At 61.1% G+C, this 17488-nt stretch overlaps 2 protein-coding genes and 1 long non-coding RNA gene across 6 annotated transcripts in view; 2 read left to right on the forward strand and 1 right to left on the reverse strand.

Annotated features, from left to right (window-relative positions):
- ZNF385C (zinc finger protein 385C) overlaps window positions 1-14898 on the forward strand; it is a 59988-nt gene extending 45090 nt beyond the window's left edge. Inside the window, exons 3-9 of one of the 3 annotated variants that reach the window (XM_075775084.1) lie at window positions 355-497; window positions 5025-5135; window positions 7439-7613; window positions 8407-8736; window positions 10369-10556; window positions 10726-10839; window positions 11574-14898. In XM_075775084.1, coding sequence (XP_075631199.1) covers window positions 355-497; window positions 5025-5135; window positions 7439-7613; window positions 8407-8736; window positions 10369-10556; window positions 10726-10839; window positions 11574-11798 — 1286 coding nt within the window. In that variant the 3' untranslated portion in view covers window positions 11799-14898. The remainder of the gene's footprint in view (window positions 1-354; window positions 498-5024; window positions 5136-7438; window positions 7614-8406; window positions 8737-10368; window positions 10557-10725; window positions 10840-11573) is intronic. The other 2 variants (XM_075775085.1, XM_075775086.1) reach the window with 2 other exon arrangements.
- On the forward strand, window positions 2499-3958 carry LOC142605038 (uncharacterized). The gene is made up of 3 exons (XR_012838821.1): window positions 2499-2574; window positions 3549-3683; window positions 3792-3958. It is a non-coding gene; the product is annotated as an uncharacterized LOC142605038 (long non-coding RNA).
- Window positions 14776-17410, reverse strand: NKIRAS2 (NFKB inhibitor interacting Ras like 2). 2 transcript variants are annotated; one of them, XM_075775094.1, is made up of 4 exons: window positions 17237-17410; window positions 16880-17006; window positions 16398-16639; window positions 14776-16003 (listed from the first exon to the last, which is right to left on the reverse strand). In XM_075775094.1, the coding sequence occupies exons 2-4, from the start codon at window positions 16971-16973 to the stop codon at window positions 15764-15766; spliced, it is 576 nt and encodes a 191-aa protein (XP_075631209.1). In that variant the 5' UTR covers window positions 16974-17006; window positions 17237-17410; the 3' UTR covers window positions 14776-15763. The 2 variants fall into 2 exon arrangements, with proteins under 2 accessions (XP_075631209.1, XP_075631210.1); XM_075775095.1 differs by lacking the exon at window positions 17237-17410 and having other exon boundaries at window positions 15764-16003; window positions 16398-16464; window positions 16562-16639; window positions 16880-17223.
- Between the last annotated feature and the right edge of the window lie 78 nt (window positions 17411-17488).

The raw sequence follows: 17488 nt of genomic DNA on the forward strand, positions 1-17488 counted from the left end.
AAAAGCACCAGCCGTGGTAAGGAGGAGCCCCCACGGTGCCAGTGAGGGGAAGGGGCTGTTTGTTTCCCCCGGGGAGGTTTTGACGCCTTTCGGAGGGTTCCAAGCGAACTCCTGCGTGCGTCAGCGCTCTGACGCAATCACGGCTGCGTTCGGCTTCGAACTGGGGTGCTGGTTTTGAGCCCAGAAGGCAGAGGGGTGCCTGGGGTCACCCTGGGCTGGGACTTTTCGCCAAGGAGGGTCCGGAGCCCGCAGCCGATCGCCCTGCGTGCCTCATCCCTGCGTGCCTCGTGTGTCCCCACGCCGCGAGCGGGGGCCGCCTGCGCTAACGCTGCTCTCTCCCCTCTGCCTGCCCAGGTCCCTCCGGACACAGCAGCCCCCTCTTAGCGTCGTTGCCTATCCCCGGCCGTCCCCTTCATCCCCCCTTGGACATCAAGCACTTTCTGACCTTCAGGCTCAACGGGACGTCACCGCTCAACCTCTTCCCCAACTTCAACACGGTGAGTCCCCGGGGGGTGGGTGGGCGGGCATCAGCCGCCAGATCCCTCCTCCCCCTCAGCAGTCCTGTCCCCCCAAAAAAACCCTCTCTTCTGCACGGCACCACTCCCCAAACCCCACCAGATAATTTCTGGCTTAATTACCAGGGTCTTTGGCTGATGGACACTAGTGCAACGCGTCCGCCCTGCCCTTAGCTCGGAGCGGTTCCTGCCCAGCCATCGCCCTTATAAACCAGAATTAAAAAGTTGGTTGGTTTTAACCAAGATCAATTGGATTTTGCTCCTGGAATCAATAGTAATAAAGTACCTCTGGAGAGCAGTTCAGTAGTTGAAAAATAAAGAAAGAAAAGGAAAGAAAGAGAGAGAAGGCGTATAAAGATAGAAGGAACGTGGCTGGTGCCGTGTGGCCCCGTGCGGGTGTCGGGGGAGCCTGGTCGGTGCCGCACTTCTCCCGGTGCCTGGTTGGGCTCCAGCTCAGGCTGGACCCAGACCACGTGCCTGGGTCATGCAGTTAAACGTGCCCCTCTAGAGATGCTCTGTTACACACCTAAACTGATCTGGATGCGGCCAAAGACGTACGACAGCGTCCCGGGCGTGAAGTGCTGTTTTCCCCGCGTGAGTTTGCAAACGGGACTTTCCTGAGCTCCCTCCCTGCTCGCTCGCCGGCCTTTTGTAAGTGCCTTTGAGATTAAATGTGCTCGGAAGGTGCAAATTATCGCGGAGATCTTCAAAGACAGGCGTAGAAATTAAGCGCAAGATTCCTGTTGCTGTTGAATGGGATTCAGACATCTAACTGCTTTAAGCTCTTTTGAAATCCCAGCTGTAGCCTGTCTCTCCCCTGTGCTAACAAGCAGAAACACAGGAGAGGAGAATTTTTTTGATGCCATTAAGGTTGCTGCTCTTTGTCTGGGCTCCTTTTTTTAGTCGCTGGAGTCAGTAGCTAACTTGAACCAGACCCTGGTATTTGTTCTGCTTGGCTCCCGCCTGCCTCTGCCTTGGCACGCGTTCTCCAGAGCTGTGTTGCTTTAAAAAAAATATATATATAATTTGGAAAATGAATCTCTTGCGCTGGCGGGAGCCACACAGCCCCGTCGCGCTGCTTCTACGCTCGGTGGGGACTCGTCTGCCCCTGAGGACGAGTCGGACGTGCGGATGGAGATGCTGGGGGAGGCTGTCCCGGCTGTACGAACATCTTTGAATTAATTGCTCTGAGATCAGACCTGAGGGGGTGCGAGCGCCCAGCGTCGTGCCCGAGCAGACGGCTTTGCAGAGTCCCCATCCTCGGAGGACGCAGGGCTCGAGCATCGCTGTGCCCCAGAGCCGGGCTGGCAGCTCCTCGTTTCTCTGCCCGAGTGACCGTGATGCTGGGTTGGAGACTCCACCTGGCAGCCGAGCCTCCGGGGTGATTTGGGAGGGTGGGAGGGGGAACCAGGCGGGGTAATTTATTTTTTGAGAGCGCTGCCATGTATGAATTGCTATAAAAAGAACTCAGAGGGTTTGCCGTTGCTTACTGGTGATACTGTGCAGGATTTGACGTTGCCCTGCAGAGCAGGAGCTGTTTGCAACCGCTCAGCAGAACACTTTGCACTTTGAGCAGGTCACAAGGCTCTCATGAACCCAGCAGATGTTTTACTCTGGAGGGAGCGAAACCTTTCCAAGCTGAGCTCTCCTGCCACTTAAAGCAACGATAACAAGGGGGGAAAAAAAAATCCTAATGCACCACAGAAGGCGTGTTTCACACTCGAAAGGCCCTTTCCAGCTCTTGAGATGTTGCAAATCCCCAAGACCCAACAGCGCCTTGCAAAACCACGGCAGGAGACGCAACGCGAACTGATGCTGCGTCCCTGCGAATTCCCGTTTCTGACCTCGGTGGCCGGCAGGGAGCTCAGCGCAGGGATCTCTATTTATATCGGTAGGAACATCCAGGGATAAATAAAGTAATGTGAGTCAATAAGAATTGACTATAAAGCGGAGATCTTTATTCTCCGAGTGTGTGGTGCCCAAAGCCTTCCTCTGCTGTCGGGTCAGTTCAGCCGGAAACCTCCAGGAAGAGCCTCGACCCACCCGGCTGCAGGCGCCGGTACGTACCGCCGCGGCACAGACCCTCACCGGCCCCGGGGCGGGGGTCCGTAGTGATTCCTTTTCCCATCTGAAATAGCGGCGAGCACGTATGTTAGGGAAGAGCTGACGGTACGTTTGTGATTTTGCTCGGAGAGAAGCACAGGGGCTCTCAGGTGATGGACCTGCTCAGTGCTGCGCGCCGGACGGAGCCGGCTGGGCTGCAAATGCGCCGCGCTCGCCAAGCGTGCTCGACGGGGACGACGAGCGGCCGTGGCGAGGGGTCAGCCGCTGGGCGCGCTCCCACGGGGCTGGGTGCCCAAAGGCTTTTCAGGACGCGGTGCTTGTGTCTGCTTTGGGATAGCAGGAGCGGTGACGGTCCCCAGCTGCACCGGCCTTGGCCGGGATGCACGGGGCTGGGGTGAGGAGCAAGTTTTTGGGCACACCAGCCAGCCCTGCCCTGCCCTGGGGAGTTCACAACTCCTCCGCCTGCCTGGGGCAGGCTCTGACTGATGCAACTCGCCGTGCCGCGGGGCCGAGCAACCGGGTCTTGACGAAAGTGCGGGGGTGGAAAGGCCCAGGTCGGTGCCGTCGCCTTACGCCCCAGGAGGACGAGGGGGCCCTTTGCTGGGGACGCTCAGCACTGCCGCCCCGGAGTCAGTGCTCGATGGCAGCCCCAGCACCGCTGGCTTCACTGTCACGTTCAGGTTCATGCCAGGATGGTTCCTGGCCGCTTTTGCATCCTCGTGCCAGTGTCTTCCTTTCCTCTGCGTCCTCCTCCGTCCCCCTGCCCTGCTCCGCTCCTGCCGCGGTGCTCGGGGGCGGATGAGCCGGTGGGAGCCAGGAGGGCTCGGTGGGAGCCAGGAGGGCTCGGTGGGAGCCACTGGCCAGGCCCCGGCAGCTGATGCTGCTGCAGAGGTTAGAGCTGGTTTTCTTTTGGTTGCATGGGAAAGGTGGGTGTTTCTCTTGAAAAGAAGTGCCGGCTTCTGCCCGCAGACTGGCAGCGCAGGGATGCTGCCTGTAGCACGCTGCAATGTTTGTCGTCAGGGATGGAGCAGCATCTTTGCCATCTGTAGCTTCCTCCGGGTCTCCGCCGAACCCCAAATACCTCTTCGTTTATATGCCAGATAAGTGAGTAAAATTTCATAGCAAACAGGCACTTCATTAATCACCTGCTTTTACCATTCTGCTCACTCCTGGAAAGGAATTTGTGGTCTTGATAATGGCTCTGTTGTCCAGGCATGTGCCTCGAAGACTGATGCACCTGTCTAAGCAACGAAATAGCTTTGCAGAGAAATACGATCGCCTGAAAACGCAAGGCTCTACTGACAGCAGGACTCAGATAAGATAATCTTCCTATGCCACAGGGTAGGGGAACAATACTTGCATTATAGATTATAGCCACGCTCAAACAAAGAGGTTATTCTTATTTTTCCCCCCCCTTAATAAATGCATTTGGTTTAAAACAATTATGGCTTTTCGAACAAGTTTGCTGCCTGGGCTGAGGAATGACGCCGAGCCCCGGGGAGAGACAGAAGCGCCAGGGGCTGTCAACAGCCCGCAGGCATCCGCCTCGCCGGCAGCCCCCGCGCGCTGCCCCGCCGCGAGCGGGCTGTGGAAAGACGCAGCTCGTCGCGGAGAACCGGAGCTGTTCTGTCTCCGTGCGCAGACGTGCCCGATGAGATACCAGGGGCTGCACGCGGGCTTGCAAGTCGCCAGCCTTGTCATTCGATTAGAGCGGGCGAAGTGCGTACCTGACCGGCAGGAGCGGCTCTGCACGGGCACCGTGCGCTCACGGCCGCGGGCACCGTTGTTCCCCCTGTGTGGGCTGTGCAGCGTCCCGCGGGCAAGCAGCAGGCACGCGTGGCTCCACTCGCGCCTTCGGCTTTGCAATGGGACGTTTCGGCTCCCTGACTAAGAGCGCGTGGAGGATGAATGGCGGTTGCTCGTTTTCATCGCCTCTGCCCCCTGTTTTGGTGGTTTCTGCTCCTGCTAAGTCTCTCGAAAGCTGCTCTGGCATTGGGAGGTCGAGGGCAGCAGCTGGGAGCTCAAACAGAAACCGATAATTTGCCACTCAGGGCACCGGTGTCTGCGGTGGGCGGAGAGGGGACAAGGGGGATACGCAGGGGAGCACGATGGGGCCGGGGTCTGCAGGCTGCACCCCCACAGCAACCTCGTCCCCTCTGCCAGACCACCGCAGACTTTGGGCCCTAGTTTGGCTTTTCCGAGGATGGTTTAAAAAGGACAAGAACAGGCGTCGACGCAGCGCGCGTTGCCCCGTGCGGGGGGCTGCCTCCGTGGCAGACGGGGCTCCTCTGCAGCCCCAGCCGCTCACCCCTCCAGACACCGGCCGCGAGCTCTGCCGGCGTTCGCAGCGGCTCCTTGGCGAGCGTGGCCGGTGTCGGGTCACGGTTCCGTGCCGGCCGTCGCGGCGTGGCACCCAGCCACTCTCTGCCTTCCCTCCCCTTCCAGATGGACCCGGTGCAGAAGGCGGTGATCAGCCACACCTTCGGCGTGCCCACCCCGCTCAAGAAGAAGCAGTTCATCTCCTGCAACATCTGCCACCTGCGCTTCAACTCTGCGGTAAGCGGGGCCGGCGAGCGCGGGGCTGGGCGGGCGAGCGGGGCCGGTGCCAGCGCCTGCGGCTGAGCAGGAGCATCCCGTGATGAGGGCACCGTGCGGACCCCCGTTGCGCGGACCGCCATCGTGCAGGCGGCAGCTCCTCGGAGCTCTGCCCTCCCTCGCTCTGCGCCTGTCCCGGCTGGCGTTTCCACCTGCATCTCCCTGCCCGGGCGCTCCCGGGGCTGCCGTGTCCTCTGTTTGCCGCGCTGGCTCTTTCTGCTGCTCCTGGTTTTGTTCAGGTCTGTTCCCTGCCGCCTCTCGGTGTTTGTGCTTAAGCTGCTTTATCGGCCCGTGCAATTTATATCTGGTGCTTGGGAGCTGAATATAATCTTCCCTGCCTCGGCTTCCCAGAGCTCTGGTGTGGCAGGTGGGTTTTCCCAGCCTTTTATTCTAAGTAAATCAACCACCTTGTAGAGGGGAGGAAGGAAACATTCATTGATCCCCGCGGTAATGAATTGCACGCAGCCGATCTTTTGTGGGGGAAAACTGATTACAAGGTTTGAAAGGGAATTCTCACTCCAAGCTGGCAGGAGAAGGACGGGGGTTTGCAGGCAGCGGGGCTGGGAGCGGAGCAGCGAGAGCCTCCTCCGCACGGGCTGCAGCCCGGAGCCCTTCGCCTGGGCTGGCCCCGCTCGCACCGGCGCAAGTCCGGCTGTTCCCTGTGCCGCTGCTGCATGGCGTGCCCGGCAGAGATGGAGGCAGGAGCCTCCCGCGCTCAGCCCAGCCCGGGCACACGCGTTACCAGTGGAGCTGCCAGCCTGGGAGCATCCCCTGGCCTCGGCCGTTCCTTCCTGGAGGAGCGAGGCAGCGCCGAGCCCCCGTGCTCACGGGAGTGCAGCCCCGAGCGCAGTCTCATCTGCATCTCGGTGTCTGGCAGCGCAGGCTGCCGGGACCTGCTCTCGCCTTCCCCAGGGCAGCTGTGCCGGGACGCCGTGCCATGGCTGGGCTGGCTCTCTGCCTCCCGTGGAGGTGCCGAACCAGGCTGGCCGAGCTGCGTCAGCAGAGCCCGGGGCTGGCTGCTGCTCTGCCAACAGAACTCAATGTTTCTGGGCTTAATTATTCCCCTCCGCAACCAAGCGGCTCAGGGAAAAGCATCACTTCCCCCTTTCAAGCCATATCCCGGCTGGAAGCGCAGTGCCGGCACACTCGGTCCCACCACGTGCTCCCACTGCCCTCGCAGGCACCCCGTGCCGCTCTGCCCGTCCCTGCCTGCGTCTGTCGTCCCCCCCCCCGAGGTCACGTCTGCGGGAGCACACGCGCTGGCGCGGACCCTCGCACGCCACTGGCATTTCTGCGCAGAGCAGCAGCGGTGCCGGTGACCTACTTAGGCTGCAGCCCAGCCCCGTCCCAACCCCGTTATCTGGTGGAAGTTTATTGTATTTGCTAATGAGGCCCCGTGCTGGGACGGGCCTTTCGCTTTCCCACGTACCCGGCCGTCGCTGCACAACCCGGACACCGTTCCCAGCCCTTGGAAAGCCGTGGGGGGGAGGGAAGGGATGCTTCTTCCTACCGAGCGCGGGAAGCCTCAGCCGGCCTCTGAGAATGCCGTGCAAATTAATCCGTGCTGCTCAGTGGTACCGTGTCTTAATTCATATTGGATTTGGTTTCCATAAATTGCTAAACTGTGGTTGTTTTGGGGGACAATGCGGCATTGTCCCTGACTGCGGAGTACACAAATGTTCGGGTGATTTTCTTTTGTGTACGTTTTTATCAGTTCGGTGCAGGCACGAACCCATCAACGTGCACTTCATTATTCAGCGTTCGCTGGGAGAAAGGAGCCGGTGAATGTAAATGGCATGTTAGACACCCGTTAGGTTACAATGGGAGACGCGTCCTCCCCACCAATGTACTTTTTTATTTTATTTTTACAGCTAGCAATTCATTGTACATTTCTGAAGTCATAAATTTTGCCTGAAAGCTTCTTTTAAAAGTGACTCGATGCATTTAATCAGAGCAGGGTCCTTATCTCAGCCGTGCAATGCGGTGATGTCTTAGCAAAGCGATACCTTGGCACGAATGCATTTGTGTGCAGAGCAATCTGGCGGGAGGAGGAAAGCAGCTTTGCACCGCACTCAGCCAAAAATACCACCTCCGCGGCGGCCCCAGCCCCGGGGATGAATGTCACCAGGGGAGGTGGCTGCACTGGAAACGTGTCCGAGCGGCCACGGCCCGGGGCTGATCCCTTCCCCCATCCTCCCCGCGTCCGTCCATCCGTCTGTCCGGCCGCAGCACCGACACGGCCATCCCCATCCCTCCCTCCCCAGAACCAGGCAGAAGCCCACTACAAGGGCCACAAGCACGCGCGGAGGCTGAAAGCCATCGAGGCCATGAAGAACAAGCAGAAGGCGACGGGGGCTGCGGCGGCGGCGGCCACCAGCCGGGACGGCACAGCCGACTTCGTCCCCAGCCCCGAGGGCAGCGGGGAGTCCGGCAGCACAGGTACGCGGGCAGGGGGGATGCGAGGGTCCGGCGCTGGCAATCTGTGACACCGGCGTGAGCGACCTGGCCAGTTCCCAGGGGTGCAGCGGCGTTTGTGTTCGCAGCCCTGCCGCGGCTGCAGTGTCCTGAAGAGCCCGATTAAATCCTCGTGTCTGAGCATCCTGCCCGCTCAGCTGCCGGTCGGGCTGAGGAGGGCTGCGATTAGTGTGGCATAAACACCGCCGCCAGCGTTAATTACTGAGCTTTCGTGCTGCGCTGGCGGCCTCGGCGTGCCTGGCTGGGCGCAGCGTCGCGGGGAGAGGGTGGAAATCCAGCCCAGGAGCCTGGGCAGCTCACGTCCCGGGGGCGGGGGAACCTGGTCCCCTGCGGCTTCGCCGGGGGAAATGGCGGGTGTTTCCCCTGTGATTTGGTGTCTCTGGGAGATAACGGCTACAGGAGAGGAAGCGTTCCCTGCCCGTGCCCCGAGGAGGGCTCGTGCGTCCCGAGGGCTCTGCCCCCGCGCAGGGACGGGACGGGGCTGGTAGGAGCTGAATCCCCCCTGCTCCGAGCCGAGGCAGCACCGGAGCTCACCCCGGCTTCTGTGCTGAGCCCGGCTGCCATGAGCCGCGGATAAAAGTGGGAAAGGAAGGGACCTTGGGAAGAGCCGTCCTCACCAGGGATGAACGTGAGCGGACAGGTCTTGGGGAGGACGGGGGTGCTCTCTGAAATCCGGCAAAACCGTTCAAGCACAGAGAACTTTCCCTTTCTGCCCATTTCTTTCTTTCCCTCCCCCCTTTCCTTTCCCTCCCGCCAGCTCAAGCCAACGGCCTGCAGGAGCCGGAGGGTGAGTGCAGCAGCCTGGGGCTGACGCCCGGCGCCGAGGAGTCGCCCGCGGAGCTGTCGGGCAGCGTCGCCCCGCTGGGCTCCCCGCCAGCCTCGGAGCTGTCGGAGGGCACCTCGGATGCCATCAGCGTGACCTCCTCGGCCGCGCAAGCAGCCGAGGCGCAGGCGGCCGAGTCGGGTAGCAGCATCGGCTCGGCCCCCGAGAGCGAGAAGGAGGGGAAGAAGAGCAAACAGCACCTGTACTGTCCCACCTGCAAAGTGACCGTCAACTCCCTGTCCCAGCTGGAGGCTCACAACACCGGTAAGGGCATCGCCGGGGACGGGGGGGACGGGCCCCTCGCAGCTCCGTGCAAAGCCCCGCCGTGCCCCATCACCAAACAGCCTTGCAGGGAAACGGCGAGTGTTAATGAACGTTGCTTTAATTAAAAAGGGTTAATTAAGGCGGCTTGTGAAGATAAGTGGTGGTGTTTTACCTGTGCTGCGGCTTACGGAGTGAATTTTAGCAAGGTCAAATGCTCTCTTATTGTTCATGTCTCTTAATTAAAGACATTTTCGGATACATTTAATCAAATGATTGGAGGCTACTTTATATTCCGCTGCAGTTTGGCTTTAAGCTGACAGCAACCGGAGTGCCAGCGCCTCTTGCAGACCCAGGATAATCATTCCGAAAGCAGCTCCGTGGTTTGGGCTCGTGGTCGTTTTGAGAAGCCCCTTGGGAATTTAACGAGAGCTTCGGAGCCCAGCAGCAAGTGATGGAGCTCGCTAAGGCCAGGGAGGCGTCTGGGGCTGGCCGGAGTCCCCGGCACCCTGGGGGTGGCCGGAGGGGAGGAGGGGGGGCAGCAGGACCCCCCACCCCCAGGGTGATGGTGGGGGCAGCAGCTGCAGAGAGGGGGGGACCCCCAGCAGGGTCTGGGGGCCCTGCAGCGCCAGCCCCTGGCTCGCCCCTTTCTCTGGAGGATGGTAAACAAGGACGGGCACCCCCGTTTTAAAGGGAAGGGTCTTCTCTCCCCCAGTTCAGCGAGCACTGGGAACCAGTTCCCCCAGCCCCAAGCACCCACTGGGAGCCTGGGCCGGGGCAGCAGCAGCAGCCACACACAGGGGTTGGCTCGGGACACCGCCGCGGCTTAGCTGCAAACGTGTCCTTTTGCTTTTGTCAGCTCCGCTTACAAATTTAGGAGCTGATTTGGGGAAAAAGAACAAACCAACCAACAAACAAAATGTTTGCAGCTTGCGCTCCTCCGTGGCTGTCACACAAACTCGTGCTCCTTGCTTAACGCCTTAAAAAATAGAATGAATTAGCGGTGGCTTAAATTACTTGTCCCACCCCACGGGCCCTGCAGGGGCAGGACAGAGCGCCCTGTCCCCAGGTGTGCCGGGATTTCGGGTTCCTCCTTCCCCGCCTCCTGTACCCCTGCTGAGCTATTCCTGGCTCTGCGGCCGGATCCTCTCTGACCTTGGGCACAGCTCAGATGCCGCAGCACGGAGGGCGACGCGTGCCCAGCTCTGCAGACTGTGCTAACGCCCGGGGACAGGCGACAGGCTCCAGCACATGCTTAAAATAGCAGTTTCTCCGAAGGTCTGACACACAAGGAGGGGGGGGGGTGTCTCTGGGAAGCCGAGCGTTTCTGGTCTTCTTGCGAAGCGCAGCTGGCCACGAGAGCTTGGCAGGGTTTGGGAATGGGCTGACACGTCCCTGGCAAGAGTCCGGGCTCCCCTGCCCCTCTGCCTGGAAGTGCTGCCAGGCACAGGTTGGTGGGGGAACCGGCATCCCACGGGTGGGGGGACCGGGGTCCCACGGGACGGGGCGGGGGGGATGCACAGCGCTGTCGGGCGGGTTGCTTGGAGGGCATCCTTCCTGCTGTGGCGGCACTCGGCGCAGCGCTGGGTTTGTCTGCAAAGTCAGTGTTTGCTGAGCGTCCCCTCTGCCACCCAGGCGCCAAGCACAAGTCGATGCTGGAAGGTCACAGCACCCAGATGCGGCGAGGCCGAGGCAAGCTCCTCTCCCGGGCAGGGCACAAGTCCAAGCGGATCGGCAACAAGGGCAGCATCAACATCCAGAACAAGGCGTTTCACTGCCAAGTGTGCGAGATCTACGTGAACTCGGAGACCCAGCTCAAACAGGTGACGATGCCAGGCCTGGCGCGTGCCTTTCCCCTGGGAACGCAGGGGCACGGTGGCTGGCGGGGGGGGGTGGTACTTGACAGTCCCCCGCAGACCCGAGCCGTGCGGTGCCGTGGGTCTGCTCCCGCTGTCCTGGCTCCGGGTGATCCAGCTGTTTTTCCTCTCCCAGCACATGAGCAGCCGTAGGCACAAAGACAGGCTGGCGGGGAAGCCGCCCAAGCCCAAGTACAGCCCCTACAACAAGCTGCAGAAGAACGCTGCCCTCGCAGTGAGTATTCTCAAGGTACCTGTCTCCCTGCAAATTACCCACCCGGTTTGCTCTCCGAAACTTCATTTGCCGTGTTAGCCATCTCTTGCAGTGAGACGCAGGGGGTGCTTTCCTTAAAGCCTCGGTTCCCATGGTCACATCCAACCTGCTCCCCTTGGGGGGGGTGGGCTGTAGTGGTGAGGGGAGTTTTGAGTCTATTCGTGGGAAGGAAAGTGTGGGAATAACTTGCGAGTTCACAACTGCAGCTTTTGTGATTCTTCCACCTGCTTTGTGGTTTCTGAACGGGAGAGCGGGGATGGTTGGGTGCTTGGGGCTGGCACGGCTCAGTTAAACCCAGCCTAAGTCTTTGCTTATGGAGACGCGTAGCTCAGCAGAGAGTTTGGCCACAAAAGTCATCCCAGGGCACCAGAGGAAAGCACCGATGCAGGGAACAGCCCAGCCATCGCAAAAGCCAGGGCAGGTCTCCAGGCTGGTGTGATGGGGCTGAGGACCTCCCTGGGGATGTCATCACGACTGCGGCATCCCTGTGTGCTCTGACCTGGGAGCAGCCGAGCCGAGGGACCGGGGCTGTGGGAAGGAGTGTGTGTTGGGTCGGGGCCAGGGGCTGCGTTTGCTGCGGAGACGTGCCGAGAGCTCAGCTGAAAGCGAACGTGGGCAGGGGCTGACGCGGGGCTGCCTGCCTGGCCCCGGGGAGCTGGGGCTGTCCTGCAGCCAGGTGCCTCACGGTGTCTCCTCCTCCCTCTCCACAGTCCAAGCTGGCTTTGCAGAAGCATCTCACCAAAACCCTGGCGACCCGCTTCCTCCCGAGCCCGCTCACCGCGGCCACCGTCTGCGCCATGCCTGGCCCCCTCGCCCTGAGACCAGCCGCTGCCACCACCCTCTTCCAAGCTCCGATCCTCGGACCAGCCCTTTTCCGAACGCCACCGGCCCACGTCCGCACCACGCCGGGCCCCATCGTCTTCGCGCCCTACTAGAGCCGCTCGCCTGCCGAGGGTCCGTCCGCCGAGGACCGGGCTGTGCTGCGGGGGCTGCACGGTGTGGGGCTTCCGGGCAGGCTGCTCTTCTGGCTGGTGGGAAACCATAGGCGTAGACATCAACCCCGGCTTCTCCTTTGCTTTGAGCAGGCTCCGGCTGGAGTGAGATACCCCGGCAGAGCCCAGCCAGCCCCGCCGTGCATCCCCGCCGTCCCCCGCGCCCGTGCCAGCCCCGCGCTCAGCAGAGGAGCCCATCACACGGCTGGGCGGCGGACGGGAGAGGACGGTGCCTGAGTCACCAGGACCATCTCATGGCCAGGGGCTGCCTGTCCTTGGCCCACTGGCTTCTTATTCATCACCCTCCCAGTTACTGGACTGGAAGAAGAGGACCCAGCTGGTCCCCAGGGGAAGGAGCATCCCTCTGGCCGGCCGGTCCCTGCCAGCCCACTGGGAAGGGAACTGTGAGGGGAGTCTCCTAGCTCTCACTGGGAGAAACAACCCCAGCACAAGCAGAAAGTTGGCAGTTCCCCTCTCAGACCGGGCTGGCTGTGCCGGCCGGGGGTTTCCGTACTGCCCACCAGCCTCCTACACCCCATGACCCCCTACGTCCCACCAGCCAAAGAGCCCCCGCCGCGGCGGGCACCGACCACACTGACCGTATCTTCACTCCGAGAGCAATAGCCGAAGCCCAGGGCCGGCGCCTCCTCCCTCCGAAAGCACACTGCCCCTGCCCTGGCCCCCGAGAAGCACACGACCTGGGCATGCGGCCGGAGACGGGCTCTGCTCCAGCCCGGAGAGGACAGGGGAGCCGGGCCGTCCGGTGCGGGCTGCCTGAAGAGGTGACCCCGTGCTCAGCGCCCACTGTTTGCCTCTGTCCCACCTTCGGGGGCCAGCCCTGCCCCTACCTCCCGGGAGATGCTGTGAGGCTGAGTGAATGTCCCTAAAGCACTTTCGGTTCTCCAGTGAAAGGCAATGCTGCTGCTCGCCTGCTGCCGTGCCCGGCCCTCCAACCCCATCCCCATTAGGAGCTTCCAGGGAGTTACCGATGATGCCCGAAAAACAAAGGTGTCCCCAGCAGCCCGGACAATCAGGTACGAAGGAGCAGGCGGCACCCGCAGCCTACACCCGGTGCTCTCCCTGTGACACTCCCGTCGTAGCCTGCAGAAAGCTGGGCTCCGGAGGCACCCCGAAGCCGTAGCGCTGCTTTTCACTGTGCTCAGAAAGCCCAGCGATGACCTGGTCTGAAAACTGTAACCACGGCACTCCGGGTTCCCAGCGCACTGCTATAAATAGAAACATGCAGGAAAGTTGCAACCCAAATGGACCTTACGCTGGAGTGACGACCCACCCCGATCTATGCAATCCAGGGGGAGCAGCTCGCCCGCCGCATTCGCTGTCTGTGTTTTACTTTGGTGCTCATGTTGTCTGTACAGCCGGGAATGGTGGTCGGAGCAGGAAAAAAAAAACAAACCACCAAAAAACCAAACCACCCAACGCAACACTTTTAGCTCTGTGCAGATGATTCCCTTCCCGTCCCCTGGCCCAGGGTGCTGGCTCAGAGACCTCTTGCCGTGGCCCACGTTCGATCCCAGCCCTTGGGAAGAGGCAGGTTGGTTTGTGCACTGGGGAATCCACACGCACAAGCACACATAGCTGACGGCCATAAGCGACGCCTGGATTTCAGGAGGATTTAGCCCGGTGCGCTCCGCCGATGCTCAGGACTTGGCCCTGGCAATGGGAGGTGAATGGGAACGAGCCGACGGGTAACTCAGCATGGCTGAAACGCTTCTGCTTCCCAGAGCTGGCAGAAAGAGCTGGACCCTCGTGTGAGGGCAGGAAACCTGTACAGAGGGAGCAGGGCGGCACGGAACCATACGCCTGCATCTCACGCCATGGGCAGCACTGACCCGCAGTGCCGCTACTGTGCTCCCGCCGCTGAGGACAGGAGTACGAGGGAGCCCCTGGGCACGGATTCATCTGCTCAGGGCATCTCCTCCACCCCAGGGAAGGAGGGAAGTGGAGAGAGGCACCAGGAGAAGAGGAGCGAGCTGGGGATAGAGACAACCGCAAGGTCTCACACAGTGGCGGTGGGAGACGTGGCTCAGAGAGCAGCCGAGGGAAAGCCGGCTCCCAGCAGCAGTGGTTTGGACAGGGACAGGGAGATGGTCCCACAGCCCTGGGGACACGTGCAGCCTGGACCCCGCGTCCCACAGGACAGGAGCCTGCACCAGCCGGGGCCCGCGGCGGCAGGAGGGACGCAGGTCCCGCAGCGTCGCAGTGCCAAGCAGCCCGCTGTCAGCCCGGCTCCAGCCCTCCCTCTGCTCATCTCACTGTGCTCTTCCCCAGGTCCCCTCGCCGTCACTCCCAGCCCTGGCCACAGCAGAGAAGGGCAGCGCATCCCCTCCTGCAGCGTGCCCACCGGCCTCAGGAGCGTGGGGAGCCGGGAGGAGCCACCTGCAGCCGTGCTCCAGCTTGCAGGAGCCGCTTGGCGCTGGTGGGTCATTCCCCTGCGTTTTGTTCTAAAAAGCCTGTGCTGGAGCCAGCAGTGGCTGCTCCCGTCGCCCCTCCACCAGTGGAGTCCTAATACACTCCTACACTTGGCACTTTAACCCCTTGAAAGCCATTCCTTCTAATAACAATAATACCGCAACAAGCTGCGTAAGAACACACTCCCTCTATTGCATCCCCCGCCTCCAGAAACCCTCCCTGCTCCTGTGCTATCCAAAGCATTTACTGCCTTTGACTTAGCATATGCTGTACTAGGTAGTAGGGCATAGTCCATAGCGCTCGATAACGTGTGTCCCTCTGTAAATAACCTTGGAGTGATGTGAACAGTTTGATTCAAAAAAAACCAACAAAAAACCCCACAAAAATGGAATAAACAGACTCTAGGGACTTGGCCAGTACCCCTCCTGTAATGTTCATTGTATATTTTTTGATGTACTATAACTGTTGGGAGAAAAAAAAAAGGAAAATATTTTGATAATCGAATCTCATCGCTTTATTGTGTTACTCAGTAAGTAAAGGAACAAGTATAAACAAGCCAGGGCTTTCTCGTCATTTTTTTTTTTTTCTAGATCCAGACTAGCTGAAGGGAACACGTGTTGTTGGGCAGGACTGGGACACCTTTCCCTTGTCTTGTGGTGGTTCTGAGAGGAGAGTCAGCACCGTGACAGATGGGCAGCGAGAGCTGCCACAGCCCTAAGCGTCAGGGCGTGCAGGCTAAGCGCAGTGCCAGCTCCTCCAAGGTCCTGACTGAGTCTGCACTCAGGAAGAGGAGGGCTGCAGTGTGGTGGATGTGGGCACCCTGCCCTCAATAACAGCACCTTGGCCCTGCTCGGCACTACACCTTCACTGGGGCAGGATGACTATTTCTGCACGTAAAGGAGCAACAGGTCCTGCCAGGTAAGGGGCAATCTGGCAGGGAGCACTGCAGCACCACAGAGCCAGCTGAGGCAGGACAAGGGAGAGCTGCTGTGGCAGCAGCTGGGCTGGAGGCAGGGCCAGGAAATGGGCTCTTCTCACATGCTATCAGCAAATATAAACCAGAGCAGCTGATAGAGGGAATGGTTTCCTCGGGCCCGGCTGTGCTCAGCCATGGAGCTGATCCCCACCTGCTGGCCAGCCCCTCGCTGTGCCTCCCCCCTCTAGCAGCATCGGCCTGCGGGTTCTCCCAGCCTGCCCCAAGAGCAGAGGCCCTCGCTGGGTGAATCCTGGCTTTTCTGTGGCACCTCCAATGTCTGCAGGGGCTGGGCAGTGAAAGAGCAGTCCCTGTCCCAGTGCAGGGAGATGGCTTACCTCTCTGGTCCTTCAAGACCATCCCCAGCCCTGGGACGCCTGCTCCTTGTGCAACCATGCTTCCCACAGGCTTCACAACACTGAACGGGCTCAGCAGGAGGTATGTGCAAGGGAATTAGGGAGGTGAGGGAGAGGAGGTGGCAATGGAAGGGAAGGGAAAACAAGGCTCAGCCATCCATGGATCCGCTGCCCTTGTTCTTGCGACTCAGGGGAAAAGCAGACTTGCTTTGTGGCTGCGTCATCTTACTGGCCAGGTAGATGAACGGCTCGATCAGCGTACGTCGGTCTGCCACAGACACCTCCCACAGCTTCACCTTCTCACCCTTGGCCCAGTGCTGGGCTGCGTCATGGTCCACCTTTCTCTGCTCTTGCAGGTCACACTTGTTGCCCAAAACCACGATGGTGACCTGTTCAAAAAAGGGTGAGAAGAATCGCTGAAAGTACCAAATGCAGAGCTGAATGGCGCTGCCTGGCTCTGCCTCGAAGACCCTCGGTGCCAGGCCCAGTCCTGCAGCCAATTCCCCCTCCACGCTAAGGCCTTTTAAAACACCACATTTCCCAGCGCTCCCTTCTGGCGGCTTTCCCTCCTGTTTGGGTCAGTGTGTCTCAAACCAGCTCCGAAGTAGAACGGCCTGTTGAGCACTTGTACACTCGGAAAGCATCCCAGGACAGTAGCCAGTTACAATTGAGTCTTAGGGAACAGGGACTCCTGTCACCATCTTGTGACAAACTAGAGAAAAGGAGGACTTGAGCAAGGGAAGCAAAGCCCAGCCTGTAGCCCCTTTTCCAGGGCATACTCACCTCTTTCTTGTCTTTGGACTTGTCAATCTCCTTCTTGAGGAGCTCCACTCGCTTGAAGGAATCCTTGCTGTCAGTGCTATAGACCAGCACGTAGCCATCCGTGCTGGAGAAGCAGTGCTTGGGAAGCTCCAGGCCGTCCCGCAGGCCCCGCGTGTCGTAGAAGCGCACCTGCTCACGCACCCCGCGGTCCGTCTCAATGGAGCCCACATAAATGTCCTCCTGGGTCTCGATCATCTCGGAGCCTGCCAAAGAGGTGGGCAGGGGAGACGTGGGGACCTTGGCACAACCCAAACTGTCCTGCCGGGTGGCCTGGGGCAGGACAGCGACTCCTTCCTCTCCTGCTGCCTGCCTGTTTGGGGGGGTCTCCGTGTCCAGCCTTGCCTCCTGCTCCCTGCCTGCAGCACGGGGCGGTCTGGCAGACACGCAGGCAGGCATGCAGGCAGGGCCCTGCCAGGCTCCCTCCCGTCCCCCCGCACACTCACCAACCACATGGTTCCCGTACAGAAGCTGCTCCAGAATAGACGTTTTCCCGACGGAGGCCTGACCGCACACCACCACCTTGCAGCTCTTCCCCATGCTGCCTCACCAAGGGCCGCTGGAGGAATCCGCCTGCGAAGTACGGCTGTCAGGGAAGGGCCGGGGGGCAGCCGGTGCTGCTCGGTGCGTGCACCCCCAAGCCCCGGCCGGGCGGGGACGCCGGGGGCCCGGCCCGCAGCTGCCAGCCGGCCCAGGCCTCAGTGGCGAAGCGGCCCGGAGGGCAGCCTGCGGCACCGCCCACACCGGGCCGCTCGGGGCAGCGCTGCGGCCGGGCCGGACCGAGGAGCCGGTGGGGGCCTCACCTGCGCGGCGGTGGGGGCGGAAGGGGCGCGGCGAGGCCCGGCGGGCCCACAGCGCCCTCCTGCGGCCAGGCGGACCGGGGCCTGCCGGGGCCCCCGGGGCCACGGTGACAGCGGGTGAGGGGCCGGGCCCCGGTACCCGGTACCGTTGTGCCCGGTACCCTCGCCGGTTGCCCGGGCCCGGCCTCCCCATGGCGGGCGGATCCCAGGGCGGCCCCGCCCCGCCCCGCCCCGGCCGGGCACCGCCGTTGCTCA

The sequence above is a fragment of the Balearica regulorum genome, chromosome 24, assembly GCF_011004875.1.
Source record: "Balearica regulorum gibbericeps isolate bBalReg1 chromosome 24, bBalReg1.pri, whole genome shotgun sequence".
In the NCBI taxonomy this organism is placed as follows: Eukaryota; Metazoa; Chordata; class Aves; order Gruiformes; family Gruidae; genus Balearica; species Balearica regulorum.